Source organism: Bombus pyrosoma, linkage group LG1 (assembly GCF_014825855.1).
Source record: "Bombus pyrosoma isolate SC7728 linkage group LG1, ASM1482585v1, whole genome shotgun sequence".
In the NCBI taxonomy this organism is placed as follows: Eukaryota; Metazoa; Arthropoda; class Insecta; order Hymenoptera; family Apidae; genus Bombus; species Bombus pyrosoma.
The window spans coordinates 14,384,186-14,402,819 of NC_057770.1; the positions used below are offsets into that span (position 1 = coordinate 14,384,186).

At 35.5% G+C, this 18,634-nt stretch overlaps 1 protein-coding gene across 1 annotated transcript in view; it reads left to right on the top strand.

Moving 5' to 3' along the window:
* Positions 1–8,341: 8,341 nt before the first annotated feature.
* The window catches only part of LOC122568142 (chitin-binding domain protein cbd-1-like), an 80,365-nt gene continuing 70,072 nt past the window's right edge, over positions 8,342–18,634 (top strand). Inside the window, exon 1 of the mRNA XM_043727541.1 lies at positions 8,342–8,391. Coding sequence (XP_043583476.1) covers positions 8,349–8,391 — 43 coding nt within the window. The 5' untranslated portion in view covers positions 8,342–8,348. The remainder of the gene's footprint in view (positions 8,392–18,634) is intronic.

An 18,634-nucleotide genomic window follows, 5' to 3' on the forward strand; every position in this document is an offset into this window, starting at 1 on the left:
CGGTAGGACTATCGGTTCGTTTTGCGGCAGCTTTTTACCCGAGGATCTCGAGATAGAAGTCGTTTTACGTATTGTTGTTGGAAATGGCGTTACTGATCGAATCATTCAATGGTGATTGAAATCAGAATCTGCCATCTAAAGTACAGTGAAACTTGAAACTTGAAACTTGAAACTTGAAACTTGAAAAGAAATTTTAGTTGACATATTATTGGGCCATATTTTTTCGAAGGAAATGTAACGTCAGCAGCATATTTCGATTTCTTACAAAACAAACTACTGGAATTATTAGAAGATGTACCGCTGAGAACTAGAGAAGTTTAATTTTTCAACAAGGCGGTGCACCGCCACATTTTAGTCGTCATGTGAGAGATTTTTTAAACCAACATTACCAAGGCTAGATTGGTCGTGCTGGAACAATAGCTTGGCCACCACGCTCTCCTGACTTAACTCCGCTTGATTTTTATTTATGGAGCCATATTAAATCAATTGTCTATTCTGAAGAAATCGCAAGTTGCGAGCAATTGAAAGAAAAGATTATTGTAGCCTTTCATACTTTAAAACAATCGAATACGTTAGAAAGTGTTCATAGGAATTTAATTAGAAGAGCAGAACTATGTGTTCGGCAGAATGGGCAACATTTTCAGCAATTTTTGTAATAATAAACTTTATGATTACTTCATATTATTTCATTATGTATTCCTAATCTTCCGTTACGGCAAAAACAAACTTAAACTGCGATCTACAGTGAGATCCGTTATAACGAGACGTGATAAAGTGCAGGCGTACCGTGCGAAAATTCAATGTCGATTTTCTCGAAAACAAAGCCCCAAACGAAAAATTTTTATTCTATATTTTCGACTTCTTTTTTCGCGTAGAACACCCTCTTTCCACTTGTACCAGCAGTTACCAACCACCCTGTATATCTAAATACATGCATATAGTGATGTTATGTGTGTTATAAACTTTTTGAAATTCCATTAACATTGTACTAAAAGGCACTACTACTATATTGTACCTGTTGGTAAAATTTGAAATCAATTTGAAAATGTATACATCATAAAAAAGTTACAAGTAGAGTCATTTACAGCAATCATATATTTCGTATAAAATTAATACGCAGCACAAACACACGAAACAAGAAAATAAAGTAAAAATCTATAACATGTTAATAATAAAAAAATTAAACAATTTTGATGTTGGCTAATGAAAACGCGATTTATTTAAATTCCGCACTTTGTTCATAACACGATATATTTAAATACGATATACGTTGAAAGGATTCTTGGGACGTTACATTTTTTCGTGAAATGCGATTAATTTAAAATCTCGAGTTCACGGGCAATCCCATCGAGGGCAATAAATTGAAATAAAATCTCGCCGGAATCGTAGGTGCAACGCAGAGGTCGCATTTGGTTCCCCATTACTTAATCTAGTTGAAAATTTAAACATACTCTCGTTTAAATCATACAATACCAGATAAATATAGAAAACGAGAAAGCGATTACGTTATCAGAAATGAATGGCAAAGATAATATTATCTGTGAAAAAACGTAAAAATTCTCGAAATGCATCGCTCTCAACAAAGTAGAAATAAATTCCATGCGCTATCTGTATACCGAATAACTTTTCGAACACGGCACTCGTTCCGCTACCTTTTTCCCTCTTGCACGTAATTCGCACCGATTAACCCGACCGTGAACGCTCTCGAATTCTCGTTCGTATCTCTCTCGTCAGTGGAAACGCGCGCGTGTTTCACCGTATCTCGCGCGGTACGTGAGCATTTCGTGCATCATGAGAAAAATGTCACACGAAGAATAATTACATCGATTTCTATGGACCTCCCTAAACACACGCGCTCATAATTATCGTTCAGTGCAGCGTTATCTGTCCCAAGCCGGCACGTCGAACGATAATAAGTGTATGCATCGAAAAATTAGAGATAATATGTATCTGACACATTGTTACTACACGCTCTGACTTAACAGGCGATTATCGTTATTATTAGCTTTATTGGCCTTATGGTCCCAATGGATCGTTTTTACCCCCTTTCGCATTTCACTTTTGTTTTACATATTTTCCAATTTACCTCGTTGGATTTATTAACAGCTAACTGAACGCGTTAATTCTGGTAATAGGTGTTTGGCGAAAAGAAGTTTGTTGGTAAGGTTGAGGGCGAATTCATTTTTTCAATCATAGTGTTATTGATGAAACGTTTGATTTCTTAAGATTATTAGAAGTTTTTACTATCTGAAATTATCTGAAATGAAAAATAGCTAATGTTAATACATTTTATATTGATGGATATGTTTATAGTTTGAACACGCGTTTAGTCTCCCCTTAACGGTTGGGAACAAATAGCGTAAGTATAACCTCTGAATACACAAGTCTGATCATTTAACCATCTCTATTGATTTTTAGCAAAATCATAACGGTTTCAAATTTTTAGTAATAGATAGCTCATAGCGCAAGACAATGAGTTTTTAAAAAATTATATACTCGTATTATTCACAAGAATAATCGCAAAAGACGTATGGTGTTAGGAAGATGATACATTTACACTGTACATGTGAATGTGTGTGTAAGCGTCAGAGGGCGTCCAGGTCCCAGTTGAGACAAAAGGCGATTGGAAACCGTTAGAAGCATCTGAAAGAGTCGGTTAACAACAAGCGTGCGTGCAAGTAGGTTTTTGAGGTCTTCAGAGTGTAACATATATGTATAGCTGTTGTGTGTGAAATAAAGTAAACTATTTGTATTTCCGAATCTCTTCTATATCTTAACACATGGTAATAACAAAAGCACACCAGTTAATAATATATCATGCTGATCTCAGTTCCCTTGAAAACTTAAGGACGTCGAATGAACCTTGACTTATGAAAATTCGCGGGCTTTCCGATGCAAATTTGGTCCGAATAATTATGATAAGCAGCTGCGATGATTAATTGCTTGTGCTCCGGGGTTCAACTCGAAGGAGAGAGTAATTACTTCCACACACGGATTTCCGTGACGATAATTCCAGCAACGAGCTGCCCCGGCGCAAACGACGAGTAGATTCGAAATTTATTCGTGAAACAACCGTGAAATAAAAAATTGTACCTTTCATGAAACGGATTTTAAATAGAAGGACTGTTGAAGTGCTGCGGCAAATATCGATGCTTCCTCCGACAAGTCGTCGCAAACGACCTGATAATGACCAGAAATGTTTGCTCGAAGCATCCCGTCCTTGGATTTCTCGTTTTAGATTTTATCTCGGAGTAGGAATGTTTCTTCGAAGATGAAGTTGTGAAATTTGCAGCGTTATCGCTCGTCGGATCGTGAAATAATATGAGATTTAAATAGAAAGGATGAAGATTGGATTGAGAAAATTAAAGGTTTCAACGGTAGTTCGAAGAATAGGGTGAGTTGGCGTATATGGACGGTGATTGTAGTTTGAACGTTCGTCAGAGTTTCTGATCATAGTGATCGCCATTCCAGTCGATTTGAAAGTGTACTTGATTTTTTGGAACCGCGATAAAATTCTATATTTAATTTATGCAGGTTTAAAGATAATTTCAAATTACGTATTCATGCGAGCTAAATGTTAGAGAATTATGCTCTTATCTAAACTACTTTCTGTGGTTTTTCCCTTTACAATTATGTCTTTCTATTAATCTCTTGCCTATTTCTTTACCGTCTTTTTTCATTCTGAGGTATCAAAGTAAGGTACATTTACATTTCTTATTCAATTTTACTTTAGCTACTTCTAATAAATTGCAGCCTTTTGATATTTTATTTTCTTAATAATTTTTTATTATAAAAGGATTTATTTTCATGGTTGAATTACTCTATTCCCAAATATACGTATATGTATTATGATATATATATGTAATATTCAACATGTAATTTCATTTAATCTTTTATCAAAATTCTCTGCAAACGGTAACGCCTGATAGCTACTTCAATTTGCCAAAATTTCAATTCCGTCTCTTTTAGTATTCAGTCTAGGCTGTCTTTCATGTCTCGAAATACCAGCAACCAACCTAAAAGGGACCGATTTTGCACCGCCAATACGTCACAGGAACATTTTAGGGAAATTGTCCTTCCTTCCTGGCTGCCGTGCGTTCATCTTCGTGGCTACTCCGCGAATCTGGATTGTCCGCTATGAGGCACTTGGATACCTGAATTTTGAGATCCAAACAAAAGTGTTTAAGCGAAGATTAAGTATACCTTTTGGGAACCTGACATTTTGATGCGAGAAATGGCCGAAAGGATTTTTTTTATTAATGTAATTAACACTAAAACTACCACAACAGTCAAATCGACTGGTTTTACAATTTTATTTTAAAATTCCTACTTCATGCTATATTTTTTCCGCAATGATGTGTAATGACTTTCGCAACGATAACTAAAAGAATATTATAATGAATTTTATTTTGTTCGTTATGTATTCAAACTGGAAATTATTTTGTATCAAAGCTACTTATACCAATACCAGCCAAAATGACTGAAATTTGTTTATCGAACCCCAATTAACCAGTTTCCTCGTTTTGTACAAGTTGCTAAACGTTTTTAAAATTTTTACTGCGTATCATTCGATATGATGATATCAGTAATCACGGAAATTCCGGATCGATCGCTAAATGTTAACACTACAAATACAACACCAGTCAAAATGACTAATTCTACAATTTTATAAATGTGTTAACCCTCGTTTAGGGATCATGCTCCCAGATGGATTAATAATACCAAAAATGTACTTCATAACATGGAATTCCTTCTGTAAGAAAGTACTAAATCAATAAATATAAAAATATCTTATTATTACATATTTTTCAAAGGCCAGTCATTTTGACTGGTTTTGGTAGAAATAGCTTCGTGTTAATTATCGGTAGCTCTAGTGTTAATATCTTAATTTTGGTAACGTCACGTATTTGTAATTTGCTAGGTTTTATAGTGAAAATAGTTATAGGAATCACGGTTATCGATTTTCTTTTATTTGCATTGTTAAAAGTAAAATTGTAAATGTGAAAATGGCAGTATTCGTAAGGTGATTCTGTTTCATTTATGTATTGCTTGAAAAGATTTTTTTACATGGAAGGTAGTAGTCAGATGTGGTGAAGAAGTTCATCTTTGTGAAAGTGTTAACAAATGAAAGTTTCTAATGGTTTGACCAGATAGAGTTTGAGTTTCAATTTAGTTAATGTACAGTCGGCTAAGGATTATAGATTGAGAATTGTATCTATTGTTCAATACCACTACAGGATTGCTATAAACAATTCTATTGCGTGCAAGTTAGCCAACAGAAGCGGAGAAATTCTGCGAACTTAATGCATTAACGTGTTTATTCGTTATAGAAAATATCGACTTTAAGACAATCATTGGAAAAAATGTACATAGTACAGATGTTACAGTTGTTAGACCAGTCATTTAAGCAGAGCAGGGACGTATTCATGGTTCTCAGATATGATAACGTCTTCCATGCGAGATTCTCAAACTGGCTATAATCACTGCAAAAGTTTTTTCCATCTTTTCCAAAAGTTGTGTCTACTTATCTTGGTCACCAAATATGCGACTTCGACAATTATCAAACGCAAGGAAATCTTTAGAACCTCGTCTTCACAAACATTACTGAAAAATCTCTCATCGTATCATTTTACTGCAGAAAAAGAAATATGAAGAGTTACCCATCTACGACAAAAAAACGCATAAAGAATTGTAATTTGCAACTATCATGATGAGTAACAGTACACTCTTCATGCAAAAAACATTTAGGATTAAAAAAGAAGCAATTGCATAGAATTCTATTCCTTTCGTTATTTTGCTCGCACGTCGATTTCCAGCGAACATAAAGGTGCAACTATACAGACACCATTTAGACACGCACATTCCGGTACAACTGTCGAAACCATATACCATTCTAGGAACGCTATCGAAAACAGGCACCGGTGGCGAATACGAAGAAAATGGCCCCTTGGACCATGGCCATCGAACGCTGGCGAGATAAACTCAGAGCAGATTCAACGTGGTATCTTTACATAAAGGCTTAAATTTCCTGTCTGATACCCTGGTTTATTGTGGAAAATTGCAACGGCCGTGCCATTAACCAATGCGCTTGCGGGGTAATTGCCCTTTTCCAAGCCTGTTACCTTGTTTTCCCCAACTATCTGTCCGACGATTATGCCGCTTTCGCATCGATTCACGAACACCTTGCTTCCTATGTCGCGGCCTCTAATTGAGATTTTATCGATGGATAAGCCTGCTGCATTTTAGCAGGAGTTACATCAAGTTCCGCTCACGTTAATTACACTACCGTTAACGATGTTTTTATTTCAATATATTATAATCTATTACATCGATGTTTATCTTCTATTCTATGAATAGGATATATTCTCAGAGACAAATTTCGAAATCTTCTTCTGTTCTTTCTTTGTTCTGTATAAAACTGTATATTTGTATATCTCTGTTCGAAATTGTTGAGATATCTCTTATTTTTAGTAGTTATTTTTAGTAAAATTTGATGTAAATTATAGACTTCGAGTTACATGCATTGGTGCAATGAAAACGAATTAACAAAAGTCAAGGCAAAAAAATATTTGTGTTGCACATGTTAAAATTGTATGTAATGTTAGACTTGGATTCGCCAAATCTGCTGTTACGCCCCGAGGCTCACTATAGACCGTATTCCTAACCGTCTTCCTTGGTACTGCAGTGTCGCAGAGAGATCGTCTTACATGACCGTCGAGATATACACAAAGTAGCGATAATCGCATGGTTGCCGTCAAACAGCGAGTTCTAGAAATATCGATTCGCCTTCGGTCCGTTATTTTATCTACACAAAAAAGGTAGCATACGTGACCATAGCCGCGAACGGTTGCGAAACTCGAGCGTGGTGGGGGTCGTCTCCCAGAGAACACAAAGGACAAAATCGAAGGGCAGTCAGTGGCAAATGAGGATTCAAACCGAATGCATCGAGAGGTTCAGAGAAATAAAGTCGAGGTCGCTTAGTCAAACGAATACATCGAGAAATATCATAAAATTGGGTCAAATTACAGTAACAAATTAATTGGATCATCGTTAACTGATTTGTAATGTGTTAATTCTAATTTTAAATATTGTTAAAAATATAAACTTATATTAACCCTGTTAATTTAGTATTACAATCATTTGAATTACGTCTGTTATTCTAATCGAATCAGGGCAACGACTGATTCGCGGCGTCGATTATCAGAATCGTAGCGAGAATTTACGCCTCTCGTTGACGCGTTTTCCTCGCGATCGCGTCTCTTCGCGAACGATCGTAACATCTGCTACTGGACGTCGGTGTAAGGATTGGAATGGCGCATATAGGTATGTCTCAGGATTATGGGTGTCTTAAACTATTTCTAAAGAGTTGGAATATTTTAGATGATTATTCCAATTTTTTGTCATATTATGTGAGAGAAATGGTCGAAGGAGTTGTAATATTATGTGTTGTTTCGTATGAATTGATATTCACAGTGAATACAGTGCTAAGATATGTTATAACTTACTTAAATCTTGGTGACTCTTGATAGTTTTAGAGGCGCTTAGAGCATTTATCCAATAATTTGTACCTATTATTCTGAACTCTTGGGAACAATAGAAGCTCATGTCAAAGGTTTACGTACTACTACTTGCGCGTCCAGTCGTATATTTGGAATCTGGAAGCACCGGTACTAAGGCTAAGTTAACGGCACATAAACTTGACAGAAGTCAACTACCGTTGAACGACACTTAATCTTATATGACTGGCGAATATGTTCCACGAAATTACACAACATTTCTCTCGTTATTGTGAAACCTTCAAAAATGTTTCTTAAGATAAACACATAATAACGGAAAACGAAAATGATTCAGAGGGGCAGGTCTTAAATTCACTCACTTATGACACTATACAATCAATATCGCATTGATCAATGTAGAACATTTTACAGTGACGCGATCTCTATCGATATGTAGGGAAATATGAAGACTAGGAATAAGTAATTTTTTTAGCTCAAAAGGGAATAAAGTCGACCGGAAGCGGTATATTGCATTCATGTGTGTTCGTTGACCGTGTGGCTCGACGTGCACGATCGCCAACAGCTCATAGGACACGCCAGCGACTATAATTGAGATTTTATCGGACCGTTAAACGCTACGAAGTTCCGGTGCAACACGTGCCAAAGTTTACACAGCGGCACGAGCCACACGGTCGCTGTTGCGCTTCGATGCTTCTTTAAATGCGACAAGTCGACCGTCTGTCTTCATTCGACGATCATTCCAACGATTTCTAATTTCTAATTGACGTTTAATAGGAGAACGATCTTTGTTTCAGAATAGTAGACGCTGGAATTTTCTCCGCAAACTGCGCGATGATTGCTACGCCGGGCTTTTCCAGGCAACGACGAAAAATCGGTGAGTTTTTACCAAGATCTTCCTTCTTTTCAATCGTTGAGATGAATTCGAATTATGGCGGGAATTGGATTACATATTTTTTAAATATATTTATGGTATTTAAATACGTGGATATCTTAAATATGACGTCGATACGTTTAAACATAAAACACCCAAAATTTTTTAATCCCTTACCTCACGATCATAGAACATTTTTTATTGTTAATGCAACTTCAATATTTGATATAAATGATTAATTTTAAATTACATGCGGTTTGTAATAGTATTTTTAATATTTGCATTCTACGTGTCAGATACTTACTTTCTATTTCATCATATCTCTTTACGAATACTTAAATTTTTCCAGTTTTAAGAGAAATGTGATTACAATCTAACGCGATGTTAAGTAAAATTGTGTATAGTAACTTCTTCCTGTTTAAAGCAAGAATTAATTGCATACGACACGAGAACTGCTTATCGACTTTTCGCGCGATGTCATCGAGTAATTAAATAACTATTTTCGTGGAATTAACCTGATTTATGTAAAAACCGTACGTGTCTTATTTTCCTCGTTGATTTAGATGTATAAATGTCTGATTCTAAGGCAAATTAATCAGTATTAGTTACAAAGAATTTTTTTGATAAATGAAAGACAGTGATTTGAAGTCCATTTCAACGTACAATTAAAATGGTTAACTCACGGGTTATTTAGCTATTATGAAAAGAAGTCGCGACTTTAAAAATATTTGGAAAAATGTGAAAAATACTTCTGTGTACCATAGAAAAGATATAATTAACTTCACTTACCAAATTTTATGAAAATAAAACAAATACAAACTAAAATAAATAAAAATTCATGATGAATACTAAATATTAAAGTTTTATCGAAACCAGCGTATGCCCTAAAACTTGTATTCAAGGGTACACCGTATGTTCATGCAATCCAGCGAGCATTCGTATACGTTACATCCCTTTCCGATACAAAATGATGCGAGGACTGTACGAAACCAGGGAAACTACTCGTGAATTCTCGTCACGTGTTGCACTCGAGACAAGAGCACGCGTCTCGACTCTTAATTCCAGCTTAAGCGTCGATCCTCTTACGTTTTCGTCGATTAAAGACACCTATCGTCGGTAGCGATTCGACAAAGTCAGGCTCGCAGCACGTGGACAAAATATCGAGCACGGAACAAGAAAAGGCACTTGGAAGATGCCCTGTCTTCGCGGCCCTCGCCATCACCGCCATTAGCTACGCTCCTAATACATTAACCGGTGATAATAATGCACCCTTGCGTCACGCGAGACGCTCGTTCTCCACAGATTTGTCGAAATTTCGATGCCAAACTATGTTTCACGTGGTTAAGATTACGTTGCTGTTTCTTTCGCTTTCGCGGTTTCGCTGGAATTTCAAATAGCTCACTTGGAAATTCTTGCTAGATTAGTTCGATGTTGCAAGACATTTCCTTTTTAATTCGCTTTTGTATCCTTTCACATATTTGTGGATTTGTGTATATGTAATTATACACTTAAGATTGGATTGTAGATTTTTATGTATTTATAAGAAATTCAAAGAAAATAATATACAAAAATATAAAAAGCATGACTATTGAGGTATCTATTATAAAATTTAATGGACGAATTAAATTTTTATGTATGTAGGTTCCATTTCTCAAGTTACGTTGATAAAAATATAAAATTACATAGAAATACGCAATTGTGATAAATGCTTAAATATTTTCAGTCTGACGATTAGTTTTCAATTTTTCACAAATCGAACAATCTCAATCTCAGTAGAACTGATCAATTTGATTTATGTATACAAGGACAGTTGCACAACTCTTGAAACCAAGAAGATTCGTGATTAATTCCACAGTGTGTTCAGAAAAAGCCATTTCGAAGTTGATCCGCGAATCTCAATATTCTTTATCCCACGAACGTTATGCTCTATATCCTACTCCGTGGAACTTTTAAAAGACAGTTTCCTGTATGCTCGTCCTTCCGAACAGTTCCCCTTTCTTGTTGATAAATTCGCCGAAACTATAGAAAACTTTCCGTTGCGGATATCGTGCTCGATTTTTCTTTCTTTAGAAACGTTACGATATAACGTTTCGACTTGAATCTATCAGCAAACAGTAACCAAAAGACCAATTTTCAATCGTGATGTAGTTCAAATGACTAAAGTCGATAAACGAATGCTGAAAATTTAGTTTCAATTACTTGATGACAATACGTTTTCTTCGTTAGGCTTATTGGTGAATGCTAAATACGATCTGATCTCTATTAGGTTGTCCGAAAAGTTTCTTTCGTTTCATAAGGCGATAATAGATGAACAACAATTTCTGTTTTATATTATTTTATTGAATTAGGTGTGATCCATTTCGTTCTGTTTCTATTATTACGTTCGTGCATAATTCAATAAACTAATATAAAACAGAAAACATTGTGTGTCTATTATTTCCTTATAAAACGAAAGAAACTTTTCGGACAACCTAATACTATATACAAAGTTGGAAACGAATCCCCTGGAGAATTAAGGCTATTTTTAACATCGATTTCAGTATTTACTTGTGAAAATCACTGAAACTCGTTATTTCGGATAAAACGAATATAATCATAAAGATAGATATGTATACTGGCAAATCTCAAAGGATTTATTTCTAGTTCTAGATAGTAGGTACGAGAACTTTTATTTAGATTATGTGTAGAAAGCTGAAATTCAAATGTTCAAAACGATCATTCAGTTTCTGTAGTATGGGACTTTGGAAGGAAAAGCGATAGACACTCGAGGATGTCATAAATTAGGCTTTGCGCAGTGTATTGTGGGTTAAGCGAATTATGACGGTAACGTAGAGAGCAGATATTTCGAAGTATGTGTTGAAGTAATTACTTCAAGAAAAATATCTTGAGGTGACCTGGAGACCTGCTATTACGCAGAAAATAGAATTTAGTGAAACAAAAATATTCTAAATAAGGAGACGTTCATATTATTGTGCCCTTGAATATAAATTATGTTTTGGTTTACAAGATCTAGGAACAAAGGAACTAATAAATAGATTTTTATTTATTTAACTTTTTTGGTAATACCATTTTGCTGTAAATATATGAACGTGCTCCCTATAGATTCTATTGTGTTGTAACACTATGAGAGTGAGGATCTGGATCAGCATAAACTTATACATTATACTTGTAGGAATGTTATTAAATTAGTTTGTAGGTTACAGTATGATAATTACAATATCGTTTGCACTTACACGAAAACGAATACAATATCCCGTTTCGCGTATTTATTTCTCACTACTTTTACGACACGACAACGCAACGATCTTCACACGACCATGATAAATTCAACTCTGACAGCATTTACCACGCTTATTTTTCCCTTAACATACCTTGGTAACGCTCACAACACTCCTTGACAATATTAACATATCTTGACAACGCTAATAAACAATTACCCCTCACGCCACGTCCTTCCCTGATGTCACACTATCCCACAACTTCGGCCATTCTGACAAACACATCTGCCTTCAGATGTGCCCATCATTACTAACTTCACTTGTACTCCTAATTTCTTGGTATTCCGCACCGACCAACAACCTCAATGGATGACAATTATCCTTCGCTATCCTCAAAATCGTCATCTTCTTCAGTACCCTCTTCAAATTCCAATGGTTTAACCCATGGCTTAATATAATCAGCTGCAGAGCTTGTTTTCCGCGGTCCCTCTTGCTCACCTACTTTGATGACTTCGTAACGGTCTTTGCCTTTTACCGATGTTACTTTGTATGGACCCAAAAACTTTGGTAGTAACTTTGCACCTGTTCCGAACTGAGTACGTTTTATTGCTACTAAATCACCCATTTTATATTTCGTGGCAGACTTACGATGTTTATTATATGTTCTTTTGTTTTCTTCTTGGTACTTTCTCCGATTCTCTCTGCATACTTATACTTATATCTTTATTTATTTCAGTATATTTTTCTATTACAAATTCATCCACTCGTTCTTCTATCAATCAACCTCAACACTATGGAATTAATTGAAGGTTGCATTGTAGAAGCTGAGGAAAAATGATAGATTTAATGGGCTAGAATTCTATATCCAAGCAACTCTCTTGATTCCTCAATGATCTCGTTTATAATTTGTTCTATGGAGTTTGCAGTATTAATGTTTAAAGAAGCCACAAATCAAATTCTATTGTTAGATGTCACCAAATACAGAGGTAAATCATATAGAAGTGAAAAAACATTCTATACTCAGTTAAGGTGAACGAATGAATCGAGATAAAATGAGATATCAAGTTTAGGTATCGCAATTTTAGCAGCAGAAACACTGAAATGTCACGCGTTTAACGTTAGGGTCGGCGAGCCCTGTTTTTTCTAATTTTGAAAAATTCCCGTTCTGCATTGGAAACATATGCATATTTGCGCAAACTACATACATGTTTAGCTTTTTCGAACGAAAGCTGACTTTCCATAGCCAGGTTATTTAATAATATCTGAGTGTTTCTGAAGCCAATACAAATGTTTACAGAAATTCGCATCAATGGAATCAGATCAAAATGGAAAAATACACGTATTTACTGACGGATATACACTTTGCGAGATGATTCGTCACTGGTTCTGAATTAGGTAGAAGCGGAAAGCAATTGTTCTGTTTTTAATTAAGGCGAATTAATGGATTATGTCTTACATCTGTTGGGTTGGCAACTAAGTTTTTTTTTATTGTTTATTTAAATTTTACAATTTGTCCAGTAGGACATTTGGTAAAATATCATAGCTTAAATATACATAGCATGTGGATGGTTACCCCCAGCGGGATACCATCTTCGTGTTTGTTAGGTTATATCCTTTAAGGCAACTAAGTGATTGCGGATTTTGTCATTATCACCTAATGACAAAATCCGCAATCACTTAGTTGCCAACACATTAGTATCTATACATAGATGCAGGTTGTAGGATCGCAAAGATTAGATGAAAATTATAGAACTGATGTGGAGTAAATGAAAAAGTAAGTTAATGATGTTTCCATTAGAATGATAGAGGTGGACATAAAGAATATTTGATCTATAACTGTTAGAGGTATGAAACAAGAGCTTGAAATTATCGTATGAACGAGAGATGCAAGATCTCCATCAAGGTTTTATATGGAAAGAGAAAATACATGAAAAGCATGCAAGTTTTGGGAAAGAGTACCTAATATTCAATATTCCTTTTTATTCCAATATTTAGTTCGCTGTTATTACATTATCATATTTATCAAATATAGTCATTATTTTTTTTTTTATCTCACTATAATTACAAACGCGATGAAGATATATGGACCTGTAAATTTCCTTTCCTACGATGAATAAAATCCGTAAAGGTTGGACTACTATGAAGCGTATCTAACAGAAATTAGAATCCGCACATTAATGTAATCTTCAAGACAGCACTTTGTTATCTACTTCGCATAATTATTAGAATTATCTGAATCACTAATTTCTCATATTCCCCTAATCTCTTGAAGAATTTTTCCTCGGTTTCCACCTCTTACACACTTTTCTTTCTAATTCTCCATCACAATATTACGTTATTAAAATTATTATATTAAAACTACTACCCCAATCGTCGTTTATAAAGTTTATTCCTCGTATGCAAAATTTAGAAGTCAGGTCTAATGAAATTCAAATACTCATCGAAAGTCGACGAAATGGCTCGCGAGTTCTTTATTTAAAATCAAGAATTTTCTAGCTGTGTTTAATCGCGAGGACACGGTAACCGATTGAAACTCCACTGGAGAAGGTTGTTCCGAGTAGAACTAGATGATCATTCCCTTATCGAGGAAGGAAATGTAATTTCTCGTGAATAAATATTAGCAGACGAGAGGAATGAGGCTTCTTCTTCTACTTTTTTTCCAACTTCGGTTTTGATACGACGCTCGATCGACCGGGATTGTACGCGCGTCACGTCGTCGTAAACCATTCAGGATAACGTGGAATAATCGCGGGGGATTCAATTGAAAAGTTCCATTATCAGCGCGAGAACGGGCCCGAGAGTACCCACTCCCGTTAACAAGCGGGTCATGATTGCGACGGGCCGTTTACGATTGTGCGCGTAATTGCCGGCTGAGAAAGACGACTGCTTTTTGAGACGACTAATTCATCTAATCACTTGACAAACTCGTTAGAGGAGAGCGTTCGAGACGAGTGCACTGAGAACTTCGTACATTCATGTTTGTTCGCCTCGATGCCACGGTGTGTTTCTGGATATGAATCCAATGTAATCGATAAAGTAATCCAAGCTTTGGTTGTAGTAACGGGTGAATATGGGAAGTAGGAAACGAGAATGAGTTTCTGTAGGAAATTTATGCAGAAGGAAAGCAGAAGGAAAGGTTTGGAGATTTCTTAATATTTAACTGTCACTGTAGAGTATCTCAAATATAATGAATATAATCATAACTCCATTTTCAAGTAACAAAAGACGTTTCAATTAGGTGAAGCCTTATAATTATAACTCGTAAGTTTAATCTTTTCACTTTCCAATTTTTATTACTTTATGTAGAGATTTTCAGAATCTTGTCAGAACATTCAGGCATTTTCATATCAACATAGTAGTTAATGGTTAATTTTCTGTACGCAATATTCACGTGTTTGCTGACATTCTATAAGTGAACGGAATTATTTATGTTCAAATTTGATACTTTTATTGTATTTTTCCAATAGTCGGGGGAAATTCTGGAATACTTGTCAAAGAATCTACTATGTTATGGCAACATTCGTTTAGATATATATTAGAAATTTCTTTCTTAAGAAAAGTAGGAACTCATTTCTAATAAATTCACGGTTAAAAGATTTATCAATGTGTCAATTTATTTACAAGGAATTAATTAAACCGATTCGCGTAAGAGGATATTGCGAAATATGTACTACGTTAAATAATCTAAAGTTCTTTTAATAAAAGATACATATAATATCCGAAGAAATCATGGTATTTATTGCATCATGCTGAAATATTCGCAAGAAAATGAGGAAAAAGGGTAGAAGAAATGGAACATATGAATAGCGATGGTAGAACTGGCTTGGTTTCAGACACTGTAGTTATACTAGGTCGGGTTTCCATCCTTTGGCAATGCTTTCGACTTCCCAGAAGGATACGCCTTTTTCGTGTCTGGCTATAGCTGGACTTAATTCACTGTTCGTCCGCGAAGTGGCACAGGTATAATTCGCCTTTACAGACGGCACCGCCTTTCTGCGATTAATATCGAACAACCTTTCACCACATTGCACTGTTAATACGTTTCTTACAATTACATTATATCCTAATTATCGACATCATTGTCGATCCTATTAAACAAATAGAAAGGAAAGCTCGTTCGTCGAGCGACGTCGAGTGACGAAGAACGTTGAGTGACTCTCTTTGTTGAGTTCCTTGAGTACTTTTAACCTGTGCACCAGCTTATTTCGCCATTATTTCATCGTGTTTGAACGGTTTAAGCTGAACAAGGGAAAAAACATTGCGGAAAAACAATCATTTCGCGTGCACGTTTTATTAAAGCCGCCAGGAAAAAACTTCGATTCACAGTGTCAGAGGTGTAGCAAGAATCGCGAGTTTCAGTTCACGGCTTGTTGAAGCTACGACCACGTCGAAATTGTGCTGCTCTGAGCGAAGTAAATTGTGCGCCTTCTTTTAACCAGAGTTCTTCGTTACGGCGTATACTACACTCTTTGCCTGTGTTTAGCACGACTGTCCTCTTTTCCAATTTTTTTATCGAATCTTTCATAAGAGACACTTTTCTCTCGGACGTTTCGTTCTATCGTCCTATTATCTCGTTTCTAGGATTTCGTCCCTAACATAACCAGATACGATCATGCTCATCTTTCTTTCTTCGGTGTGAAAAACTCGAACTTTGCGATTAGAGTAGTGAACACAGTCGGCTCAGGCATTAACACGTTCTGAAAGCCTCCTTTCTTTCCCTCTGGCAACCTTGCTTTTGATAAAGCTTACTGCCATTCCCTCCTTCTTCTTTTATACTTTTTTTTCTTTTCTCGAGATGCTACATCTACTTTGTGTTCGATATACGCGTTGGAAGTGAAGATTTTGTCAGTAAGAATAGGAATACAGCTATTTATCACTCGAATACTGTTGACTTCCGGAGTTTTTATCTTTACAGATATAAAGAGACAATGAGTGGTAAATATGTATTGAATTCGTTACATTTATTTATTTGTACACTATACTTTTATCTTTTCTAGCCATAGTTTATTTGGATAAAAATGGATTTATCTGAAATCCATAAATCTATGTACAAAAATATAATCACAATTTGCTCAACTTAAGCTGTAGTTAGTACTTACAATTATATGTGGAAATTCCATCTTACGATAACTTTAAAGGCTCAAATAAATTATTCTAGTACTTATAAATTCTTTCATAATATTCTCTACCAAAATTGTTGAAGGTCACCATTTTTTAAGAAAACTACATCTGATCTGTTTAGCCTTCTCATAAGGGTCTTTTTTTTTTTAGTAATAAATTAATTTGAATGGAAAAGAGAAAGGTTGGCTGGCAAATGTATTTGTGAAGGCATTGGCGAAGTCAAGGTTCAAATATTTACAACAAGAGTCGGAAAATATTGGGAGATAATTGTTTGTAAGGATGTAGAGTTTTAGGGAGGGCGTTGAAGGTCACCACTTTTAAGAAAACTCTACATCTGATCTTTTTACCCTTCTCATAGGGTTTTTTTTTTTAGTAATAAATTAATTTGAATGCAAAAGAGAAAGGTGGCTGGCAAATGTATTTGTGAAGGCATTGACGAAGTCAAGGTTCAAATATTTACAACAAGAGTCGGGAAATATTGGGAGATAATTGTTTGTAAGGATGTAGAGTTTTAGGGAGGGTGTTGAAGGTCACCACTTTTTAAGAAAACTCTACATCTGGTCTTTTTAGCTTTCTAAAGCACCGAATCCATCGACAGCGTATAGACAAAAGACTGCGACGAAGGCAGACCATAAACAGTCGACAGGCGACGTTGGCTTCGGGATTTTTCAGTTATAGAGTAACACTGCTAGCGTGCGGATCTGGACCAGCTCAAATTGTTATTTCATTCTTGTACTTTTCACTTCTGTATTTAAAATATATTTTTCTACCTTATAATTTATCCACGCGTTTCTCTCTTTATGCATCTAATAACCTCAACAAAAATTTATATACTTCTTCACTAAAAACGTCATCCTGTATTTTTGTGGCATTTATACCTACTCGTTTATTTTATTCCTTTGTTGTATTTATTCTTTTTTTTTTGGAGAGAAAGAGTAGAGATAATGAGAGCATTATCTATGTTGGTTGGTTTAAGATAAAATATTTTTGCGACGATAACGGAAGCCATTGATCAGGCAATTGGTAAAATCGAACGAACCGCGAGCGTGTACGAATTTGTTGGCGACACGGCAACGCGTTGGATGTCGCGCGCGCGGAACACGAGCGGAATCGGGGATTGTAACGATGTAACCGCGGTCGCTGTCGATCGCGAAACAATGCGTTTTACGGATATTTAGTTACGCGCTGTCAACGACAGCAGTTACGCCGAATTCGTGATAACGCTTCGTCGAGAGCAGATTACAGGAAATTGGTCGTTGGATCGCGCCCAGACGGAGCGACGTTTCCAAACCTTCCTACATTTGTTTATGTAAATTGCAGTCGGACATTCAATTTCATTTGCTTATTTTGCTTTAATCGAGATTATATCTTTTATTCAATTTCCCCATTTCCTTCTTTTCCACTTGTTAAATCTCTCTCTCAAAATTACAAATATGTAGTCATACGATGAACTATTTTTATGGAACAGTTTAGAACTTGATGACCCCCTTTGCTCTCAACCTACTGAAAGGAGATAGAAATCTATGAACAAAACATTTGTTTTACTCTAAGAGAATGGAATTTTGTTTTGACGAAATAAAATGTTTTTGATCCTCAAAATTTCAAGAAAATTATACCAATCCATGCAAGAGGATTTACATATGTTCTCAAAATATCTAATAAAGATGAAAATCATTTTTTCCAATTGTTAATTTGCATCATGTCAGCATATTTGAAAGAAACATATTGTCACAGAATCGGAACACATCAAAAGTTTTATCAAGCTTTTAAAATACAACCATTTCTTGTCTCCCTTTGCCACTTGTGTCTCATCTTTTTTCTCAGAAACCATACATATCTAGATTCAGTGATTTCAATGTGGCAGGTGCAATAAAAAATTGAGTAAACCGGTGGAATAAATGAGCGGT